At 42.0% G+C, this 20,901-nt stretch overlaps 1 protein-coding gene across 2 annotated transcripts in view; it reads right to left on the reverse strand.

Moving 5' to 3' along the window:
* Positions 1 to 20,901, reverse strand: part of LOC121539027 (MAM domain-containing glycosylphosphatidylinositol anchor protein 2-like) — a 195,640-nt gene that overhangs the window by 97,847 nt on the left and 76,892 nt on the right. For both annotated transcript variants that reach the window (XM_041847215.2, XM_045206173.1), the window contains exon 6: positions 16,834 to 17,103. In XM_041847215.2, the coding sequence (XP_041703149.1) occupies positions 16,834 to 17,103 (270 nt within the window). The remainder of the gene's footprint in view (positions 1 to 16,833; positions 17,104 to 20,901) is intronic.

Genomic DNA, 20,901 nt, shown 5'->3' on the forward strand with positions numbered 1-20,901 from the left:
TGACAACCCAAAAGTACTTGTTACATTTTGAATACTTAGCAGAACAGGACAATTGTGAAATTCACACACTTATCAAGAGAACACATGGTCATCCATACTGCCTATGTTCTGGCACTCTAAACAGAAATGCCTCTTTTGTAAATAATGTCTGTGTTGGAGTGTGCCCCGGCTATCCGTACATTTTAATAAGAAAATGGTGCTGTCTGCTTTGTTTAATATAAGGAATTTGAAATGATTTATTACTTTTGATATATTTTAGTATATTTTAGCAATTACCGTATTTTCCGCACTATAAGGCGCACCGGAGTATAAGCCGCAGCAGCTAAATTGAATGATATTGAATGATGTGTACATATATAAGCCGCACTGGACTATAAGCCGCAGGTGTTTTAATGTTTAATTACCATATGTAAGGGTTCGTGCACAGAGGGGATTGTCGGGAAAGAGACAAACTGTCTCGCTCTCGTAATGTCTGTCTGTCTTGCTCTCGTTCTGTCTCTCGTTCTGTCTCTCGTACCACTCTCGGTTCCACTTTTACTTTTGCGCGCTACCTGTCTCACTCTTTTCCAGCCTCCAGCTTTTCCTGCTGGAGCCCGCCGCTTAAAGGTGGGGGGCGCGGACCGGTCATAGAGCCCATAGAGTTAAAGTTGGTGGACTGTAACCTGTAAAATCCATAGATTTAGGAGGTCTTCTAGTGGCCGTTAGCTGTAAAAATCCATAGATTAGCCGCACCGTTCTATAAGCCGCAGGGTCGAAAAATTGGAAAAAAGGCGCGGCTTATAGTCCGAAAATTACAGTAAATTTACTTTTGATACTTAAGTATATTTAAAACCAAATACTTTTAGACTTTTACTCAAGTAGTATTCTACTGGGTGACTTTCACTTTTACTTGAGTCATTTTCTATTAAGGTATCTTTACTTTTACTCAAGTATGACAATTGGGTACTTTTTCCACCACTGGTTAGGTGACATGTTCAAAACAAAACCAGGACAAAGTTTTTATCGACAGCTAATAATAGTAGGAGCAAAAATAAAAGCCAAAGTCCCAGATTCTCTAAGACAGGTTCCATTTCAGTTGGGCTTGAATGAACAAAGACTTGAGGTTCATTTTAACTGTCACGCACTTCTCCCTAAGGACAGCGGTACATTTTTCATGACAAGCGGCTCATTACATTTTTTACCACAGTGTTTTCCATAAACATCTCTTTTCCATTTACATCAGAGATCAAATGCATCTTTGCAGGACACTAAAAAGCATAAAGTTGTACCAATTTATAGTAATGTAAATGAATAACTGATATAGTGATGTAAATGAATAACTGATATAGTAATGTAAATTAATAACTGATATAGTAATGTAAATTAATAACTGATATAGTGATGTAAATTAATAACTGATATAGTAATGTAAATTAATAACTGATATAGTAATGTAAATTAATAACTGATATAGTGATGTAAATTAATAACTGATATAGTAATGTAAATTAATAACTGATATAGTGATGTTAATTAATAACTGATATAGTGATGTAAATTAATAACTGATATAGTAATGTAAATTAATAACTGATATAGTGATGTTAATTAATAACTGATATAGTGATGTAAATTAATAACTGATATAGTAATGTAAATTAATAACTGATATAGTGATGTAAATTAATAACTGATATAGTAATGTAAATTAATAACTGATATAGTGATGTAAATTAATAACTGATATAGTGATGTTAATTAATAACTGATATAGTGATGTAAATTAATAACTGATATAGTAATGTAAATTAATAACTGATATAGCCGGGGTCTCTCATTCCCTTAACATTTACTTCCTATTTGGCATCTAATACTATGAATCAACAGTCAAATATTTGTGCCTTCAATTTGAATTCAAATGTTTGAGCATGCAGCTTAAAAAGGCAACAGCCATAATTGCAGTGAAATGTCAACCCCCCCCCCACGTCCAATAGAAAAATAGCTGTTCCCACACTATGAAAACAATGTCTATGACATAAAACATGAACCACAACAGAAAGAGATTTAACGCTTGGCGTAAGTACACGACATCTCTCCAGTCCATTGGCATCACAAGGAGTTGCTAACTACACGGCACCTAAAAATAGCCCAGGAGAGTGCGTGAGTGAAGCGTCGTATTGTTGTCACTATTAAAAGACAATGCCTCCAAGACACTGACTTCAAGCCAACCACTGCACCATGGGATCAAGCTAGTGAATGATGAACGTGAAGTCACTCACTCATGCGGTACGGTGGCAGTAGTACTGAGTGACTACAGATGGGGTCATGGTGTGAATCAGCCAGCTGCATTCGATGGTATTTCATTTGTAAGTAATAGAATCCACCTCGTGCTCCGATGTTACGTAAGCCGTTTTACTAACATGGAAGAAAAGACAAAGGCTAATTTCACACTAAATCAAATGTTATTAGTCACATGCTTCGTAAACAACAGGTGTAGACGAACAGTGAAATTCTTTCTTACGGGCCCGTCCCAACAATGCCGAGAGAGAAAAAAAGAGATAATAGAAAAATAATAACACCAGGAATAAATACACAATGAATAACGCCTGGGGCCTGTTGCACAAAACTAGGATAAGGGATTAAGCCAGGATATCTTGGTGATCCTGGCTCAATTGATCCGTAATCCGGTTGCACTAAAGATGGATAGGGGGCAGGAGGATATGTTATGGTATAAATTACCATGGAGATTTATTCTGTGGAGCTAGCCTGCTCCAGACCAGGCTAAATTCCAGGATCTATTTAATCTCATCCCTAATGTCAGTCAGCAGTCACCACAAATGGAAACCAATAGTTATTTCACTGCTCACTATACATTGTTATCACATATAACTAGACCCACTGTCATTATTTAAACGTTTGTGATCATTAATTTCAATGATTTTGGATAAAAAATGATTTTTTAGATGATGTTGCTATCATTAGATAATTTACAGTTTCCCATAGACTATAAGGCTATATATAAAATGATAGAATATTAGGGCCACAGAGGGAAAAAAAACACAAGTCATAATATTGTAACCAGTTGTTTTAAAGGAGGACAGTTGTTAAAATGACAGATGTGGGGCATTTCGTGAAATTGTACTTCAGTATGGTTTCATAAACAAAGACATGCTGATGTGCCAGAATATTAAGTATCACATTGTCATAAGTATCAAAACTGTAAAAACAATATGTAGCTTTTCTGCAGAAAGAACCAGCCTCATAAATTTATGACTTTATCCTTTTTCTTCAGTGTGGCCCTAGTACTCTGTCATATAAACAAATACACATTCCATATGAATATAAAAACACAATGTGTAACATTATGTTCCTTTATTGAATAAGGACAAAACAAAGCAGGTAAACCATCAGCTCCTTTCGAAACTGAAGTCACAGTGACTCTACAAGATGGAAAGCACAGAATCCAAGCATATTATACAAAATGATACATACACATTCAAAGGTCTGTATATAACACACCCTGCATGTCTGCACACTAAAATAAATGCAGGACAAATCCATACACATCAACTGAACAGACAAATGAATGGATGCAGTAGCCTCCCTGCAGCCTTGTATTACACACAGTATACCGCACAAACATCATAAGAGGCCAAATTCGTAAAAAAACGAACCCAAAAAACCCAAATTCCTCTGCCACCGCAGGACATATTTAACCAAAATTGAAAGCACACATACTAACTAAAATAATTCAACACATATTGGTCCCTCAGCAGCCGACCACTGTCGTCATCAGGGAAGATTGCCGGATTGTCCCAGTCCATGGCTGGTGGCACTCTGGGGGCCCTCTCCTTCCTCAGGCAGGCCACATTGTGGAGGACAGCACAAGCCACAGTAATATCACATGCCCTAACAGGGCTGACCCTTAATTTGTGAAGGCAGTGAAAGCGTGCCTTCAGGAGGCCAAAGGTCATTTCAACTCTGGCCCTGGTCCTGGCATGGGCATGGTTGTAGGCCTGCTGTGCTTCCTGGGGGTCTGTGAAAGGTGTCAGGAGAAAAGGCTGGCAGCCATACCCCCTGTCTCCCAGCAACACACCAGAGAATTCACCTGTCAACACAAAATCTCATCATTACTACCTCATAAACACAGTGATATTCTTGACACAGCCATGATGGTTATAAATAGGGGTTGTGTGGCTTACCTTGTGATAGGCACTGATAGATTTCAGAGGCCCGAAAGATTGTGGAGTCATGGACTGAGCCAGGCCATTTTGCCACAACATTGCTGATCACACAGTCAGCATTGCAGACCATCTGAAATCATAAGATGAGGAATATTACACCAATCAATGCACATCACTGGCAATGCAGAGTGTTCGTCAATGGACAATATCAAAAAGTTATGTTCACCTGAACATTAATGCTGTGAAAGGATTTCCTATTCACAAAATCGGCCTCATGGGCACCTGAGGGGGCTTTTATCCTTATGTGTGTGCAGTCCACTGCACCAATGACATTGGGGAAACCTGTCACACAAAGTAATGAGTATCCTACTATGTGTTAACAGTTGTCCTGTAATTTGTAGATCCTCTTACCTGCAATCCTATAGAACTCCTCTTTGATGTCACAGAGTCTTCTGTGGCCAGGGAAGGAGATGAAGACATCTGCTAATGCTTTGATAGCCAGACACACACTCCTTATTGTGCGGCAAATTGTGGCCTTGTTCAGCTGTTCTGCATCCCCCACTGAGTACAGGAAGGCTCCACTAGCAAAAAAGCGCAAGGCCACACAAACCATTTGCTCCACACTCAGTGCATGGCTCCGTGCAGTGCGGTGCTTAATCCTGGGACCCAGTAGTCTGCATAGATACCTGATGCCATCTGCAGAAAACCTGTATCTTTCATATAGATGGTCATCAGGGAAGGCCAGTGGGTCCAACCGGTCCCTGAAGACCCTTTCTCGCCTGAAGGCTCTCCTCAGCACAAGTGCTTCTTCATCCACCACATCTCGCACGAATGGGCATGCCATTGTCAGAGCAGAAAGGAACACACAATTTTGGGCCTTCATATAGGCTAGTGGCCACACCTGGTGCTGGGGGGAAAAAGAGGGCGATGCCTTATAACGATGACTTGGTTGTACTGATTGCTGGGAAAATAAAAAAACCTTAGAAAGATGCCACCGTCCTGTGTGCTCACAATAAGAGCTCATATGTCATGGCTCACTTGACTTTACGAGAATATACCAAATTTTTATTTTGAGCTGTGTCATCTTCTTGGAGCTGGGGAGGAAAGAAAAATAATGATTAATACATTTGTGTTACAGTTAGCATACAGTGTACATTGAAGGCATATCTCACCTCCCTCTCAAGTTTTTTTTATTTCAAGGTCCAGTTTCCTAATTGTCCTCTTTTTATTTCGGACTCCAGTGCAAGATTTTCCATCTTTTTCTTCTTGTACTGAATGTCTATGTCTGCCAGTTCTATTTGGCGCCGGAGGTGGTTGCCATACAACTTTCTGATAGCTTGTGAGCTCTGTGAACACAATACAATTAGCGCAGCTGGAATTTGGCAGGATGTGGTGTCCTTTTATTAATACGCACTATGTTGCCAGGCTGGTTTTCACACTGTATAGCATCTGGGTCCTGTAAAAGAAATTAGATTTTTTGATTTTGATGAGGACTCCTCACCATTGTAGAGTAAATAGTACTTTCACAGTCTTAACATGATACCTCATGCCTTCTGGAATCCAGAGAGATGGTCTCCTCCTCATCATCGTCTCCATCATGTGCTGTTGCTGCTGCACTGGGGCCTTCACCCTATCACATTTAATCGGATTCATATTGAAGCTAGTAGACAAGACATGCCAGGCCTACAGTATGCCTTTGATGGAGTACTCACTGGATCAGCATCGTCTGGTGCTTGTGCTGGTGGCTCTAACAGGAACACAGTGCTGCCAGACACTGCAAGGCAATAGGTAAACCAAAGTCAGACAGTCCAAATTGATTCAATATGAATGTGGTTGTATCCCATGTAGAGATGGAAGGACATACCTTGAATGAAGCGGGTGGCATCTTGGGAGGAACCTATGCTCGTCTCTTTCCCCAGGGATCCCCTCTAAGACGGGCCTGCCTTTATTTAGCTCCAAGGCCATGTCCTCTGCTGGGGGTAAGGTCAGCCTTTGGTGACCCACCACCCGTGCCTTGTCTGTGGGTATTCTTTTCACTGCTAAAACAGTACAGACAATGTGTGAGCAGGCACCTTCTGGGTACAATATATGCTTGTGCTTTGTTAAATATTAGTCAGGGACCATACCATTCTGCAGAATGTTCTTGTATTTGATTTTGACCTGCTGCCATGTCCGTTTTGGCCCGTTCATGTTTAATCTACACACACACACACACACACACACACACACACACACACAATTTAATGGAGTCACACTGCAAAACATTACTTGGTATTTTTGTCTTGTTTTCAGTAAAAATATCAAAAAAATGTATCATAGCTTTATACAGTGTGATGGAGTTACTTTACACAATTTCACTCATATCTGCAGTGCATTTCAATTAAAAATTTAACCGTTTCATAATTACAGTACAACTGCATTTTTGGAGATGTGAATTAAATATTTGAATTGTAATTGTGATGTTTCAGCGGAGCGGTGAGTGTGTAATTGTGCACTACTTACGCATTCAGGCGGTCTGCAATACTTTGCCACGCTTTTTCTCTTTGCTTTATCACTGTGGCGGTGTTGCCTTTCTTCTTAATTATATCTTTTACCTCCTCGTATGCCTCCATGAGGATTTGTGCTTCCGACGGGGAAAAGTACGCGGCTCTAGTTGCCATGGTAAATCAGTTAATCTGTGATCTGTGGCGGGGTCTATTTGAGTGAGCCGTGAGCGCGCACCTATCCAGGATTGGTTTCACCTGGCTTAATGAATCCGTGTCTGCTCATCCTGGCTTGGTCTTTGTGCAACCAATTAAGCCTGGACGCACATGTTTTGGCTTCATTGAGCTCAGCTGAGTCATTTATCCCGGATGTCTTAATTCTACTTTTGTGCAACAGGCCCCAGGTCTCATAGACTAGACATAACATAGTAAACGTACATCCGGGACACACAAATTAGGATGAAATGTTACGTTTGTTATGGTTACATAAAACAGAAAGTTACTTAAGGTCAAAATGAAAGGAGGGTGGTTGGTCGGCGTATTACGCAAATGTTTAGCAACCCAAAGGTTGCGCGTTCGAAATCTCATCACGGACAACTTTAGCATTTTATCTAATTAGCAACTTTGCAAATAGTTACTACATTTTAGCTACTTTGCAACGACTTAGCATGTTAGCTAACCCTTTCCCTAACTTTAACCCAACTCCTAACCTTAACCCTAACCCCTAGCTAGAGTTAGTTTATTGTCAGGATAAACAGCTCTGTTGAGATTAACAAATTTAAATGAAATTAAACCTAGGACTTGCCGTAACTTGACTCTCTGCCTCGCAAGTTACTTTCCTAGACTGTCTGTGTGAAGATTACCGTCTAACCTCGTTTCACACCGTCTCATAAGTAGTAATATAAAAGCTCTTTTGATAATGGCTGTATTCATGCGAGGGGATTAGATTTCCAATCATGTGCTTATCCAAGGAGATTCCAGCCATTCAGGCTCAATTACGCTATTGATTAAGTTGCAAATTCTCCAACGAAAGGTGAGTCAAGTTGACCCCCTGCATGCCGTGAACCGCCCGAGACACTGCTGCGTTTTTACCGGGGGCAGAGAGGGTATTATTTATACAGCCTCCTCCTAATGGTGTCACTTGGCTGCTCACCGAACCCCCGCCACCTTCCCAATAGGAACCTGTTACATTTGCTGCCCTGTATGTAAATCAACATGTTAATCAGATCTTCATCAAATTTGTTCCTAAATCATTTATTGGCTCGCATCCTATTTCCTTTCATGACTTGCAAATGAGGGCTGTGGGTGAGGAGGGGAGAGCAGAGGAGAAGGGATGGGATGGGAGGAGGGGAGAAGGGATGGGAGGAGGGGAGAGCAAAGGAGAAGGGATGGGATGGGAGGAGGAGAGAGCAGAGGAGAAGGGATGGGAGGAGGGGAGAGCAGAGGAGAAGGGATGGGAGGAGGGGAGAGCAGAGGAGAAGGGATGGGATGGGAGGAGGGGAGAAGGGATGGGAGGAAGGGAAAAGCAAAGGAGAAGGGATGGGATGGGATGGGAGGAGGGGAGAGCAGAGGAGAAGGGATGGGAGGAGGGGAGAGCAGAGGAGAAGGGATGGGAGGAGGGGAGAGCAGAGGAGAAGGGATGGGAGGAGGGGAGAGCAGAGGAGAAGGGATGGGAGGAGGGGAGAGCAGAGGAGAAGGGATGGGAGGAGGGGAGAGCAGAGGAGAAGGGATGGGAGGAGGGGAGAGCAGAGGAGAAGGGATGGGAGGAGGGGAGAGCAGAGGAGAAGGGATGGGAGGAGGGAGAGCAGAGGAGAAGGGATGGGAGGAGGAGAGAGCAGAGGAGAAGGGATGGGAGGAGGAGAGAGCAGAGGAGAAGGGATGGGAGGAGGGGAGAGCAGAGGAGAAGGGATGGGAGGAGGGGAGAGCAGAGGAGAAGGGATGGGAGGAGGGGAGAGCAGAGGAGAAGGGATGGGAGGAGGGGAGAGCAGAGGAGAAGGGATGGGAGGAGGGGAGAGCAGAGGAGAAGGGATGGGAGGAGGAGAGAGCAGAGGAGAAGGGATGGGAGGAGGGGAGAGCAGAGGAGAAGGGATGGGAGGAGGGGAGAGCAGAGGAGAAGGGATGGGATGGGAGGAGGGGAGAGCAGAGGAGAAGGGATGGGAGGAGGGGAGAGCAGAGGAGAAGGGATGGGAGGAGGGGAGAGCAGAGGAGAAGGGATGGGAGGAGGGGAGAGCAGAGGAGAAGGGATGGGAGGAGGGGAGAGCAGAGGAGAAGGGATGGGAGGAGGAGAGAGCAGAGGAGAGAGCATCAGAACCAGCGTGTCTCTCTTTCCAAATGGTAATCACAGTCCCCCAGTGCTTTCTTTCCTGCCACTGAAGTGCCTGCAGTGTACTCTGTGCTCATCAGGTATGAGTATAGGAGAGATGGAATGGCAGGGTTACACAATTCATTCAGGGGGAGAGATAATGCGTTTGACACAGGGACTGGCAGGCACTGCTTTAAAAAGGTGATTTCACAACATAAGTCGTGGATGTCTTTATCTGCAATGACAACCATCATCATATCATTGATGACTTATTTGACTTGACTTTCATTTAACGTTCCCAGTCTAAAAGACTGGTATTATGCAGAATGGACAGTAACATTAAGACAATACTTTTTTAAAAAACACAACACAAGGTACTACATGCAATTAGTCTTAGCTTAATAATTCATAATTCCGGTTATTGCAATGTTCGCTGTTTAATCTTCTGTTTAAAGCAGCATATTGCCATCGTATTGGCTACACAGTGGTGAGGTCTCTACAATAGTGAGTTGTTATCCAACCTGATCTCTGAGCATTTCGTATTATTCTGGAAGTAAATATGAGACACTCCCTTTAGTATGATATGTTATGTAGGTATGTAGTAATTTGTGGATGTCCATCATCCACTTCGTATGATATGTTACGAATTACAATTCGTATGATATTATACGATTTGCAATTCGTACAATATATACTTATTGCAATTTGTACAATATGTTACGATTTTGCAAAACATACAATATGTTTTACCAAGAAGGAGAGTGATGGAGTGCTGCATCAGATGACCTGGCCTCCATAATCCCCCGACCTCAACCAAATTGAGATGGTTTGGGATGAGTCAGACCGCAGAGTGAAGGAAAAACAGCTAACAAGTGCTCAGCATATGTGGGAACTCCTTCAAGACTGTTGGAAAAGCATTCCAGGTGAAGCTGGTTGAGAGAATGCCAAGAGTGTGCAAAGCTGTCAAGGTGGCTATTTGATAAAATAAAATCTATTTTGATTTGTTTAACACCTTTTTGGTTACTACATGATTATATATATATGATGTGTTATTTCATAGTTTTGATGTCTTCACTATTATTCTACAATGTAGAAAATAGTAAAAAATAAAGAAAAACCCTTGAATGAGGTGTTCTAAAACTTTTGACCTGTAGTGTATATATTTTTTAAACATATTTTATATTCAAATAGAAAGGAGGACCAAGGCACTCTTCATATAATTAATTTAAATGCCTTTATTAGTATGGCATGTTCAATAGAAGCAAGATTTTAAAAAAATCCGACGTGTTTCGGCTGCATGGCCTTCGTCAGGGATGACAAATAAATAATATATTGTCCTTGATACAACCCAATATGTTGTTATCAATAAAACGTCACAATATGGTGCAGAGCATTCGATTTTCCTGCTGGGGGTCAAGGAGTCCCCCAGCTCTGCCAAAACCATTGGCAACTGCGTGCCGTTTTCAAGAGATTGTTAAATTTTTTAAAAACTATTTGGTTTTAACATCATCAACTCTTGAAGAGCATAGTCAGAACTAAACCTTTCTAACTATTCCATGCAAAACAATTGCGCACATTTAGCTCTATCATCAGAGTTATACAGCAAGTAAATGCATGCTTTTCATGATCAGTAAACATCAATTGATCATGTAATTTCAGATAGGTGAGGGTAGCCTCACGATATCTCAATATTGGCCACCATTAATTGGATATTTGAGTGGAAGTATGAGTGGTTTAGGTTAATTTCCCATCCTTTGTGGGCTCTGCCTTTCAAGCAGCAGAAGGGCGCATTTGCCGATGTACTGTTAGATGATCATGTTTACTTTGCATGCTACCGGTAGAAACTTTGAACAGTTGGCTAAACATTGTGGTAAGTAGACCTAATGTACTTATTTCGCCAACCAACATTGGCCTACCTAGTGACGTTAGCTAACATGATCCCCTTTTCAAGTTTAAAGTTTTATTAGTCATATGTACGGGATACGTATGGTATACATCGTCCAACGAAATGCTTACTTGCAGGTTCCTTCTCGAAAATGCAACAATAAGAAATAATAAAAGATAAGAATACGAACATAAAGTAAATGGCTCAGTAGAATTGAATAAACCTTTTAGCATAAGTATAATACAGGAAGGCACAATTTATAGTACAATATTTACACGCGTATAAACGGGGGGCAGTGTATAAACTGAGCAGCATTGTGCTGACAGACATGAATTGGCTACATTGATTGATGGACCAAATCAAATTGGCTAGCTAGCTAATAACAGATCACGTCAATATGGCTAGTTAACAAGCTAACTTTCAGGGGATAAACTAGATGGCTATATTTGTTTGCCATCTATAGTGGTGATGATGGTAGTCAACTTTAACAACTCTACCAGGACGAGGACTTGCCGATGTCAGGCTTTTTCCAAAAGCCTAATTTCTGATGAAGCAAGCTAATGACACATATTGTTTGCTTAGCTAGCTAACTAGCTACTTGCCAAATGGACAGGCTACCCTCACATATCTGAAAATACATTACCAATTGATGTTTACTGATCATGAAAAGCATGCAGCTACTTGCTGTATAACTCTGATAGCGCTAAATGTGGAATAATCGGAAATGTGTAGTTCTGACTATGCTCTTCAAGAGGTGATGATATCACAACCAAATAGTTATAACATTTATTTAACAATCCCTTGAAAACAGCCCGTAGTTGTCAATGGTTTTAGCGGAGCTGGGGGTCTTCTTGCCCCCCCCAGCAGCCAAATCGAACGGTCTGCACCGTATTGTGACGTTTTATTGATAACGACCTATTTGCCAGGAAATGCCCCAACCCCCAAACCCTAAGACCTCCAGTAGATCCCAGAGAGAGAGAGAAATACAGTACAGAAACATTATTGACTTGAACCCTGCAAAAACATTACATTACCAGAGAGCACTTTGGCTGATCCTCCACCTGCTTTTAATGAGGACAGTTTCTTCGATAGCAACCCACTCATCAATAACACCTGACTGACAGCCAGAGAAGACCATTGATCAGGCCCTTTTCTGCTGAGGCAAACCCCAGCGCTGCTGCCTGCCCAGGACTCCCATTATAATTAGGAAACTATGCCGTATAACTGGACTGTTTGCCCCCCCACACACACACAAAAAAAAGAAACAAAATATATCTCAACTGCCTATTCTGTTTGCCTCATGGAGAAACAGACCAAGTAGAGATGATGTGTAAATAAATCAAAAGGGAGTTTCATGGCAGTGTGCATGGTCAGCAAGCCCAGCTCACCCCGGCCCGGCTCTGCCTGCCTGCACCCTTGACTGCTAAATAAGTTATAAACCACAGAGTCAGGTAACTTTCCTCCTGCACTGTCGTCTGCTGAACGCCTTCAATAGCACCGAAGTACTGAATGGCCCCTCTCAAGATATACAATGTGTTTTGCCGTCCGGTTGTATTACGATAGCTAAAGTTATTGATGATGTTGTCAGGGGAACGTCTCATCATTGCTGAGGGTATACCTGACAGTTTACTCCAAGCAGGATGCGATGGGAAGCTGGATTTTACAACGTCCACCCCCCCCCCACTCTCAGAAACACCCAACAGTTTGTCCCTTCTTCACAGTGCACGCATCTTTCGAGCCACTGCTTTATTTGTCTTTCTTTAGAGGATCATCCCTTTCATCTCTTTTTCCTTTCCTCTCCTCAGTCCTTTTCTCCAATGCCAAGGTACCCAAAATGGCACCCCTGAATCACATACTGTAACTATTATTACTAAACATCATAAACTTCCATTAACCTCAGTAACTCTCCCACAATGCAATCGTCCAATGTTTTTGTCCTTTCTTGTGTTTTCCCAGCGTACAATGACAGATCACTACTGAAAAGACCATTGAGGCCCAATGTAAGTGGGCCCAGAGTAAAGTGGCAGGCAGGAGGACAGTGAGATTACTTGAAGTGCAATCCCCCACTACAGCTGTAATATAGCTTTCTCAGTTGGGCCTATCCTCCATCCTTGCCTCAACCCACCACAAATGAGATTCTGCCATCTGTGCTGCAGGGCATCATGGCAGAGCTTGTAAACGTCTCTCCAAGTCACTGGAGGCTGGATGTCTTCTCTGGGAGAAGCAGTTTAAACGAACCCACCCCTCTTCCATCAGAGTGGCTGCACAGAGCGTATCAAGGTTATTGTCTGATGAGTTCTCTGTTATTTTTGGTCATCCTTGAAACCCGTGTAAAAGAACTTTGATAAAGGATCAGGGAGACAGTTGACTTCTCTTCAACCATTTTTGCAAGAGTCTGCAAAGTGGCAGAAAAACACGGCTGTGGCGACTTTGTAATCTCCTTCGTTTGGTGAATAACAACAATATGAGTTCTGTCGGTCTTATGTTGACATATCATGGGGGTTACACTGGAACACCAATTCTGTGATGTAATGATCATATAGTACGTTGAGAACTAATACAAAGTGTATCGGATTTGAACACTTCCTAGACATCCCACTCCAGTATTCAACATCGCTGGAGGTTTTTACAGACTAAGAGTCACAATCTTGCCACAAAGAACCAAACAATACTTGGAATGGAATGGATGGACAGGTTTCTTTCTCTGTAGGGGACCAGAAATGCTGAGAGTGTGGAGTCAGTATTGCCTTTCCCTTTGGGTCTTCTACGACCCTGGTCTCTCTAGCTGAGTATAGCCTGAGCCGGGTCTTTTACCACCCTGGCCTGAGCTGCCTCTAGCCCTCTCAACAGACTGATCTCCTGCCTTGGCAAAACATTTGACTTACCCTAACTAACCACCGCTCCTCTCACACACATACACACACACGCTCTCTCCTCCTTCCCAATGCAAATGTGGAGCTTTCAGTTATCCGACTTAGTGTGCTGTCAGAGCCAAAGACTGACACCACTGACTCCACAGACATAAACGGATCTCCTCTCAAAACCTGCAGCTTATATACGTCCCGAGGTGCCAGCAGATTTCTGCGCACAGACGATCCACTTTGGAGAGGGAGCGTGACTGTGAAATAAGATGCAATAGCTGCAGCAGCATTGGCCCCAGCAAGTTACAGTTTCATCTGAGCCTCACGTGGAATGAAAATTACTTTTTGGGGCAGGTAAACGCAATTCTGTTAGCTGGCTGTCTAGAAACGTTGTTTGATGACAGAAAGATGATTAAAGGCGCATGAAGCGAAATGAACGTTAGATCGTACTAATGACCGTATTAAACGTATTAATGTAAACCATTGATGTAGCAAGCCACGATAGATCACATATGGTCCAGCCCCATTAGAATAGGACTCACAGCTTCTTCTAGATGGAGTCTGAGTGGGTGCTTGTCTGAGGCAAAAGAAAGGGGTGGGTGGGTTATAATGTAGAAGGTTTGCTCTCCTCTGTTGAATGAGTCTTTCTAGTCCATTTCAGGAGGTAAAGTAGCATCACAAACATCCAACAGTATATCACAGGAGCCGGGGTAAAAAACATCATTACTTAGGAATCAATAAAAGAGCGTGCCTGGTCGAGACGTTGTCTTTTCCTATACAGCCACAATAAAGTGCACCACTGGGAGCACTACACTACTGGGAGCACCACTGGGAGCACTACACTACTGGGAGCACCACTGGCAGCACTACACTACTGGGAGCACCACTGGGAGCACTACACTACTGGGAGCACCACTGGGAGCACTACACTACTGGGAGCACCACTGGGAGCACTACACTACTGGGAGCACCACTGGCAGCACTACACTACTGGGAGCACCACTGGGAGCACTACACTACTGGGAGCACCACTGGCAGCACTACACTACTGGGAGCACCACTGGGAGCACTACACTACTGGGAGCACTACTGGGAGCACCACACTACTGGGAGCACCACACTACTGGGAGCACTACACTACTGGGAGCACCACTGGGAGCACTACTGGGAGCACCACTGGGAGCACTACTGGGAGCACCACTGGGAGCACTACACTACTGGGAGCACTACACTACTGGGAGCACCACTGGCAGCACTACACTACTGGGAGCACCACTGGGAGCACTACACTACTGTGAGCACCACTGGGAGCACTACTGGCAGCACTACACTACTGGGAGCACTACACTACTGGGAGCACTACTGGGAGCACCACACTACTGGGAGCACCACTGGGAGCACTACACTACTGGGAGCACCACACTACTGGGAGCACCACTGGGAGCACTACACTACTGGGAGCACCACTGGGAGCACTACACTACAGGGAGCACTACACCACTACACCACTGGGAGCACCACACTACTGGGAGCACCACTGGGAGCACTACACTACTGGGAGCACTACACTACTTGGAGCACCACTGGGAGCACCACTGGGAGCACTACACTACTGGGAGCACTACACCACTACACCACTGGGAGCACTACTGGGAGCACCACTGGGAGCACTACACTACTGGGAGCACCACACTACTGGAAGCACCACTGGGAGCACCACTGGCAGCACTACACTACTGGGAGCACCACTGGGAGCACCACTGGGAGCAGCACTACTGGTACTGGGAGCGCCAAACAGTAAGCCTGTGTTCATCTTCCTCATTCGTCCCGAGGGCTGTTATATCCCTGTTCCAGATAGTTGTTCACTGATTACACACACAGCCCAGTGGCAAGGCTTTTAGCTGGGAATCAAACACACACAGCCCAGTGGCAAGGCTTTTAGCTGGGAATCAAACACACACAGCCCAGTGGCAAGGCTTTTAGCTGGGAATCAAACACACACAGCCCAGTGGCAAGGCTTTTAGCTGGGAATCAAACACACACAGCCCAGTGGCAAGGCTTTTAGCTGGGAATCAAACACACACAGCCCAGTGGCAAGGCTTTTAGCTGGGAATCAATCACACACAGCCCAGTGGCAAGGCTTTTAGCTGGGAATCAAACACACACAGCCCAGTGGCAAGGCTTTTAGCTGGGAATCAAACACACACAGCCCAGTGGCAAGGCTTTTAGCTGGGAATCAAACACACACAGCCCAGTGGCAAGGCTTTTAGCTGGGAATCAAACACACACAGCCCAGTGGCAAGGCTTTTAGCTGGGAATCAAACACACACAGCCCAGTGGCAAGGCTTTTAGCTGGGAATCAAACACACACAGCCCAGTGGCAAGGCTTTTAGCTGGGAATCAATCACACACAGCCCAGTGGCAAGGCTTTTAGCTGGGAATCAAACACACACAGCCCAGTGGCAAGGCTTTTAGCTGGGAATCAAACACACACAGCCCAGTGGCAAGGCTTTTAGCTGGGAATCAAACACACACAGCCCAGTGGCAAGGCTTTTAGCTGGGAATCAAACACACACAGCCCAGTGGCAAGGCTTTTAGCTGGGAATCAAACACACACAGCCCAGTGGCAAGGCTTTTAGCTGGGAATCAAACACACACAGCCCAGTGGCAAGGCTTTTAGCTGGGAATCAAACACACACAGCCCAGTGGCAAGGCTTTTAGCGGGGAATCAAACACACACAGCCCAGTGGCAAGGCTTTTAGCTGCTGATATCTGGTCCAAATACACCAGCTTCCAAGCATTCTTCACACATTAAATTAAACAATACACATCTGATATGACCTTGTAGAATGGATACTACCTTGGGTAATTCACTAAGGCCTGAATTCTAACTTGAGATATGTGTGCATGTAACTTCAGTGTTTGAGGTCAATGGAAGATGTGCACAATGTGTGAATGACGTAAAAGTTTGGCCCCTGGATCATCCTAGCTGCTGTTTTCCGACTTAAGAGTCCAAACAGGCTTTTCCTTAGGCTACCTAAATGTTTTGGTAATGTTTTGGGGGCTCGTCCGGTATCAATGGTAATAACTGAGGGCTTATCCAGGATCCACCTATTAACCTACACCTCCCGGGTCTTACCTCGGACCACAATGGTGGTAGACTTCTTAGCCGGGTTTCCCACGTTGTTGCTGGCCACACAGCTGTAGACGCCTGCTTCCTCTGTGGAGATGGCGGGCAGCGTGAGGGTCCCTCCATTAAGGACGCTCTTCTTGGGCAGCTCGTCAGTGTTGTGCACCCAGGTGAGTGTGGGCGTGGGGTCACCGCCGGAGGTCACGCACACCAGGGTCACGGTCTGCCCAGGGTTCACCACGATGGGGTCCTCCACCAGCAGCTTAATGGTGGGGGATGCTGAAACCACAGGATTAAAATAGAATGCATTATATTTGTATTTGTATTTATTATGGATCCCCATTAGCTGTTGCCAAGGCAGCAGCTACTCTTCCTGGGGTCCAAACACATTAAGGCACTTACATTACATATAAAACAAAAGATAAAACAGTACATCATATAACATTATTACACCACTACATATCTACAATGCAAAATGTATAATACCACCATACAACAATATTACAATGTACGTGTGTGTAGAGTGCGTGTGCTAGCGTTTGTGTGTGTATGCGTGTGTCTGTACCGGTGTGTGTCTCTTCACAGTCCCCGCTGTTCCATAAGGTGGATTTTTTTTTTTTTTTTTATCTGATTGTTTACATTTTATTTGTCTGTGTCAAAGTCAATAGGTAATCTCGGAAACCCTGAATTAAAATCACCCACCAGCTACTCAATTAGGTTCTTATGAGCGGTATGAGAAGTGAAACTAGAATGAGTGGAGGTAGCTCCACCCCTATCTCGCTACGTGTTTCGGGCAAGTCTACGGGCCAAACGTCCCCCTCCCTTCAAAATTAAAACGCGCACAACTGTGCAATTTGTGATCTGTACAAATAATCAGTGATGATAAATCAGCGCACCGTTCCTCGGTATTTGTCACATCTCAGTCTGTTGACAGACATTACGATACTGTCTGTTACGTACCTCCGTCCATGAGAAATGTGTCAGTAGTCAACAAACAAGTCATTAGATACTGTAGCTGCTGTAAACTGAGTAGTATTTACCTCTTAATGATGCTCTGCAATGGTACCTTTGTCACAAGGTCCAATCTGATAGAAAGTCACTTATATGATTTTTCTGTTTCCTGAAAACCAATATCCTATTCCCTTACTAGTTGACATTTGGTTCTATAGTGTAGCTATATAGTGTTCTATAGTGTAGCTATATAGTTGGTTCTATAGTGTTCTATAGTGTAGCTATATATTTGGTTCTATAGGTTCTATAGTGTAGCTATATATTGTTCTATAGGTTCTATAGTGTAGCTATATAGTGTTCTATAGTGTAGCTATATAGTGTTCTATAGTGTAGCTATATAGTTGGTTCTATAGTGTTCTATAGTGTAGCTATATAGTTGGTTCTATAGGTTCTATAGTGTAGCTATATAGTGTTCTATAGTGTAGCTATATAGTGTTCTATAGTGTAGCTATATAGTGTTCTATAGTGTAGCTATATAGTGTTCTATAGTGTAGCTATATAGTGTTCTATAGGTTCTATAGTGTAGCTATATAGTGTTCTATAGTGTAGCTATATAGTGTTCTATAGTGTAGCTATATAGTTGGTTCTATAGGTTCTATAGTGTAGCTATATAGTGTTCTATAGTGTAGCTATATAGTTGGTTCTATAGGTTCTATAGTGTAGCTATATAGTTGGTTATATAGGTTATATAGTGTAGCTATATAGTGTTCTATAGGTTCTATAGTGTAGCTATATAGTGTTCTATAGTGTTCTATAGTGTAGCTATATAGTGTTCTATAGGTTCTATAGTGTAGCTATATAGTGTTCTATAGGTTCTATAGTGTAGCTATATAGTGTTCTATAGGTTCTATAGTGTAGCTATATAGTGTTCTATAGGTTCTATAGTGTAGCTATGTAGTTTTCTATAGGTTCTATAGTGTAGCTATATAGTTGGTTATATAGGTTCTATAGTGTAGCTATATAGTGTTCTATAGTGTTCTATAGTGTAGCTATATAGTGTTCTATAGGTTCTATAGTGTAGCTATATAGTGTTATATAGTGTTCTATAGTGTAGCTATATAGTGTTCTATAGGTTCTATAGTGTAGCTATATAGTGTTCTATAGGTTCTATAGTGTAGCTATATAGTGTTCTATAGGTTCTATAGTGTAGCTATATAGTGTTCTATAGGTTCTATAGTGTAGCTATGTAGTTTTCTATAGGTTCTATAGTGTAGCTATATAGTTGGTTATATAGGTTCTATAGTGTAGCTATATAGTGTTCTATAGGTTATATAGTGTAGCTATATAGTGTTCTATAGTGTAGCTATATAGTGTTCTATAGTGTAGCTATATAGTGTTCTATAGGTTCTATAGTGTAGCTATATAGTGTTCTATAGGTTCTATAGTGTAGCTATATAGTGTTCTATAGGTTCTATAGTGTAGCTATATAGTTGGTTATATAGGTTCTATAGTGTAGCTATATAGTTGGTTCTATAGGTTCTATAGTGTTCTATAGTGTAGCTATATAATGTTGTATAGGTTCTATAGTGTAGCTATATAGTGTTCTATAGGTTCTACAGTGTAGCTATATAGTGTTCTATAGTGTAGCTATACAGTGTTCTATAGGTTCTATAGTGTAGCTATATAGTGTTCTATAGGTTCTATAGTGTTCTATAGTGTAGCTATATAGTGTTCTATAGGTTCTATAGTGTAGCTATATAGTGTTCTATAGGTTCTATAGTGTAGCTATATAGTTGGTTATATAGGTTCTATAGTGTAGCTATATAGTGTTCTATAGGTTCTATAGTGTTCTATAGTGTAGCTATATAGTGTTCTATAGGTTCTATAGTGTAGCTATATAGTGTTCTATAGGTTATATAGTGTTCTATAGTGTAGCTATATAGTGTTCTATAGGTTCTATAGTGTAGCTATATAGTGTTCTATAGGTTATATAGTGTTCTATAGTGTAGCTATATAGTGTTCTATAGGTTCTATAGTGTTCTATAGTGTAGCTATATAGTGTTCTATAGGTTCTATAGTGTTCTATAGTGTAGCTATATAGTGTTCTATAGGTTCTATAGTGTAGCTATATAGTGTTCTATAGGTTCTATAGTGTTCTATAGTGTAGCTATATAGTGTTCTATAGGTTCTATAGTGTTCTATAGTGTAGCTATATAGTGTTCTATAGGTTCTATAGTGTAGCTATATAGTGTTCTATAGGTTATATAGTGTTCTATAGTGTAGCTATATAGTGTTCTATAGGTTCTATAGTGTAGCTATATAGTGTTCTATAGGTTCTATAGTGTAGCTATATAGTGTTCTATAGGGTCTATAGTGTTCTAGAGTGTAGCTATATAGTGTTCTATAGTGTTCTATAGTGTAGCTATATAGTGTTCTATAGTGTTCTATAGTGTAGCTATATAGTGTTCTATAGGTTCTATAGTGTAGCTATATAGTGTTCTATAGTGTTCTATAGTGTAGCTATATAGTGTTCTATAGGTTATATAGTGTAGCTATAGTGTTCTATAGTGTAGCTATATAGTGTTCTATAGGTTCTATAGTGTAGCTATATAGTTGGTTCTATAGGTTCTATAGTGTAGCTATATAGTTGGTTCTATAGGTTCTATAGTGTAGCTATATAGTTGGTTCTATAGGTTCTATAGTGTAGCTATATAGTTGGTTCTATAGGTTCTATAGGTTCTATAGTGTTCTATAGTGTAGCTATATAGTTGGTTCTATAGGTTCTATAGTGTAGCTATATAGTGTTCTATAGGTTCTATAGTGTAGCTATATAGTGTTCTATTGGTTCTATAGTGTAGCTATATAGTGTTCTATAGTGTAGCTATATAGTGTTCTATAGGTTCTATAGTGTTCTATAGTGTAGCTATATAGTTGGTTCTATAGGTTCTATAGTGTAGCTATATAGTGTTCTATAGTGTTCTATAGTGTAGCTATATAGTTGGTTCTATAGGTTCTATAGTGTAGCTATATAGTGTTCTATAGGTTCTATAGTGTAGCTATATAGTGTTCTATAGTGTAGCTATATAGTGTTCTATAGGTTCTATAGTGTAGCTATATAGTGTTCTA

This window comes from Coregonus clupeaformis, chromosome 21, assembly GCF_020615455.1.
Source record: "Coregonus clupeaformis isolate EN_2021a chromosome 21, ASM2061545v1, whole genome shotgun sequence".
In the NCBI taxonomy this organism is placed as follows: Eukaryota; Metazoa; Chordata; class Actinopteri; order Salmoniformes; family Salmonidae; genus Coregonus; species Coregonus clupeaformis.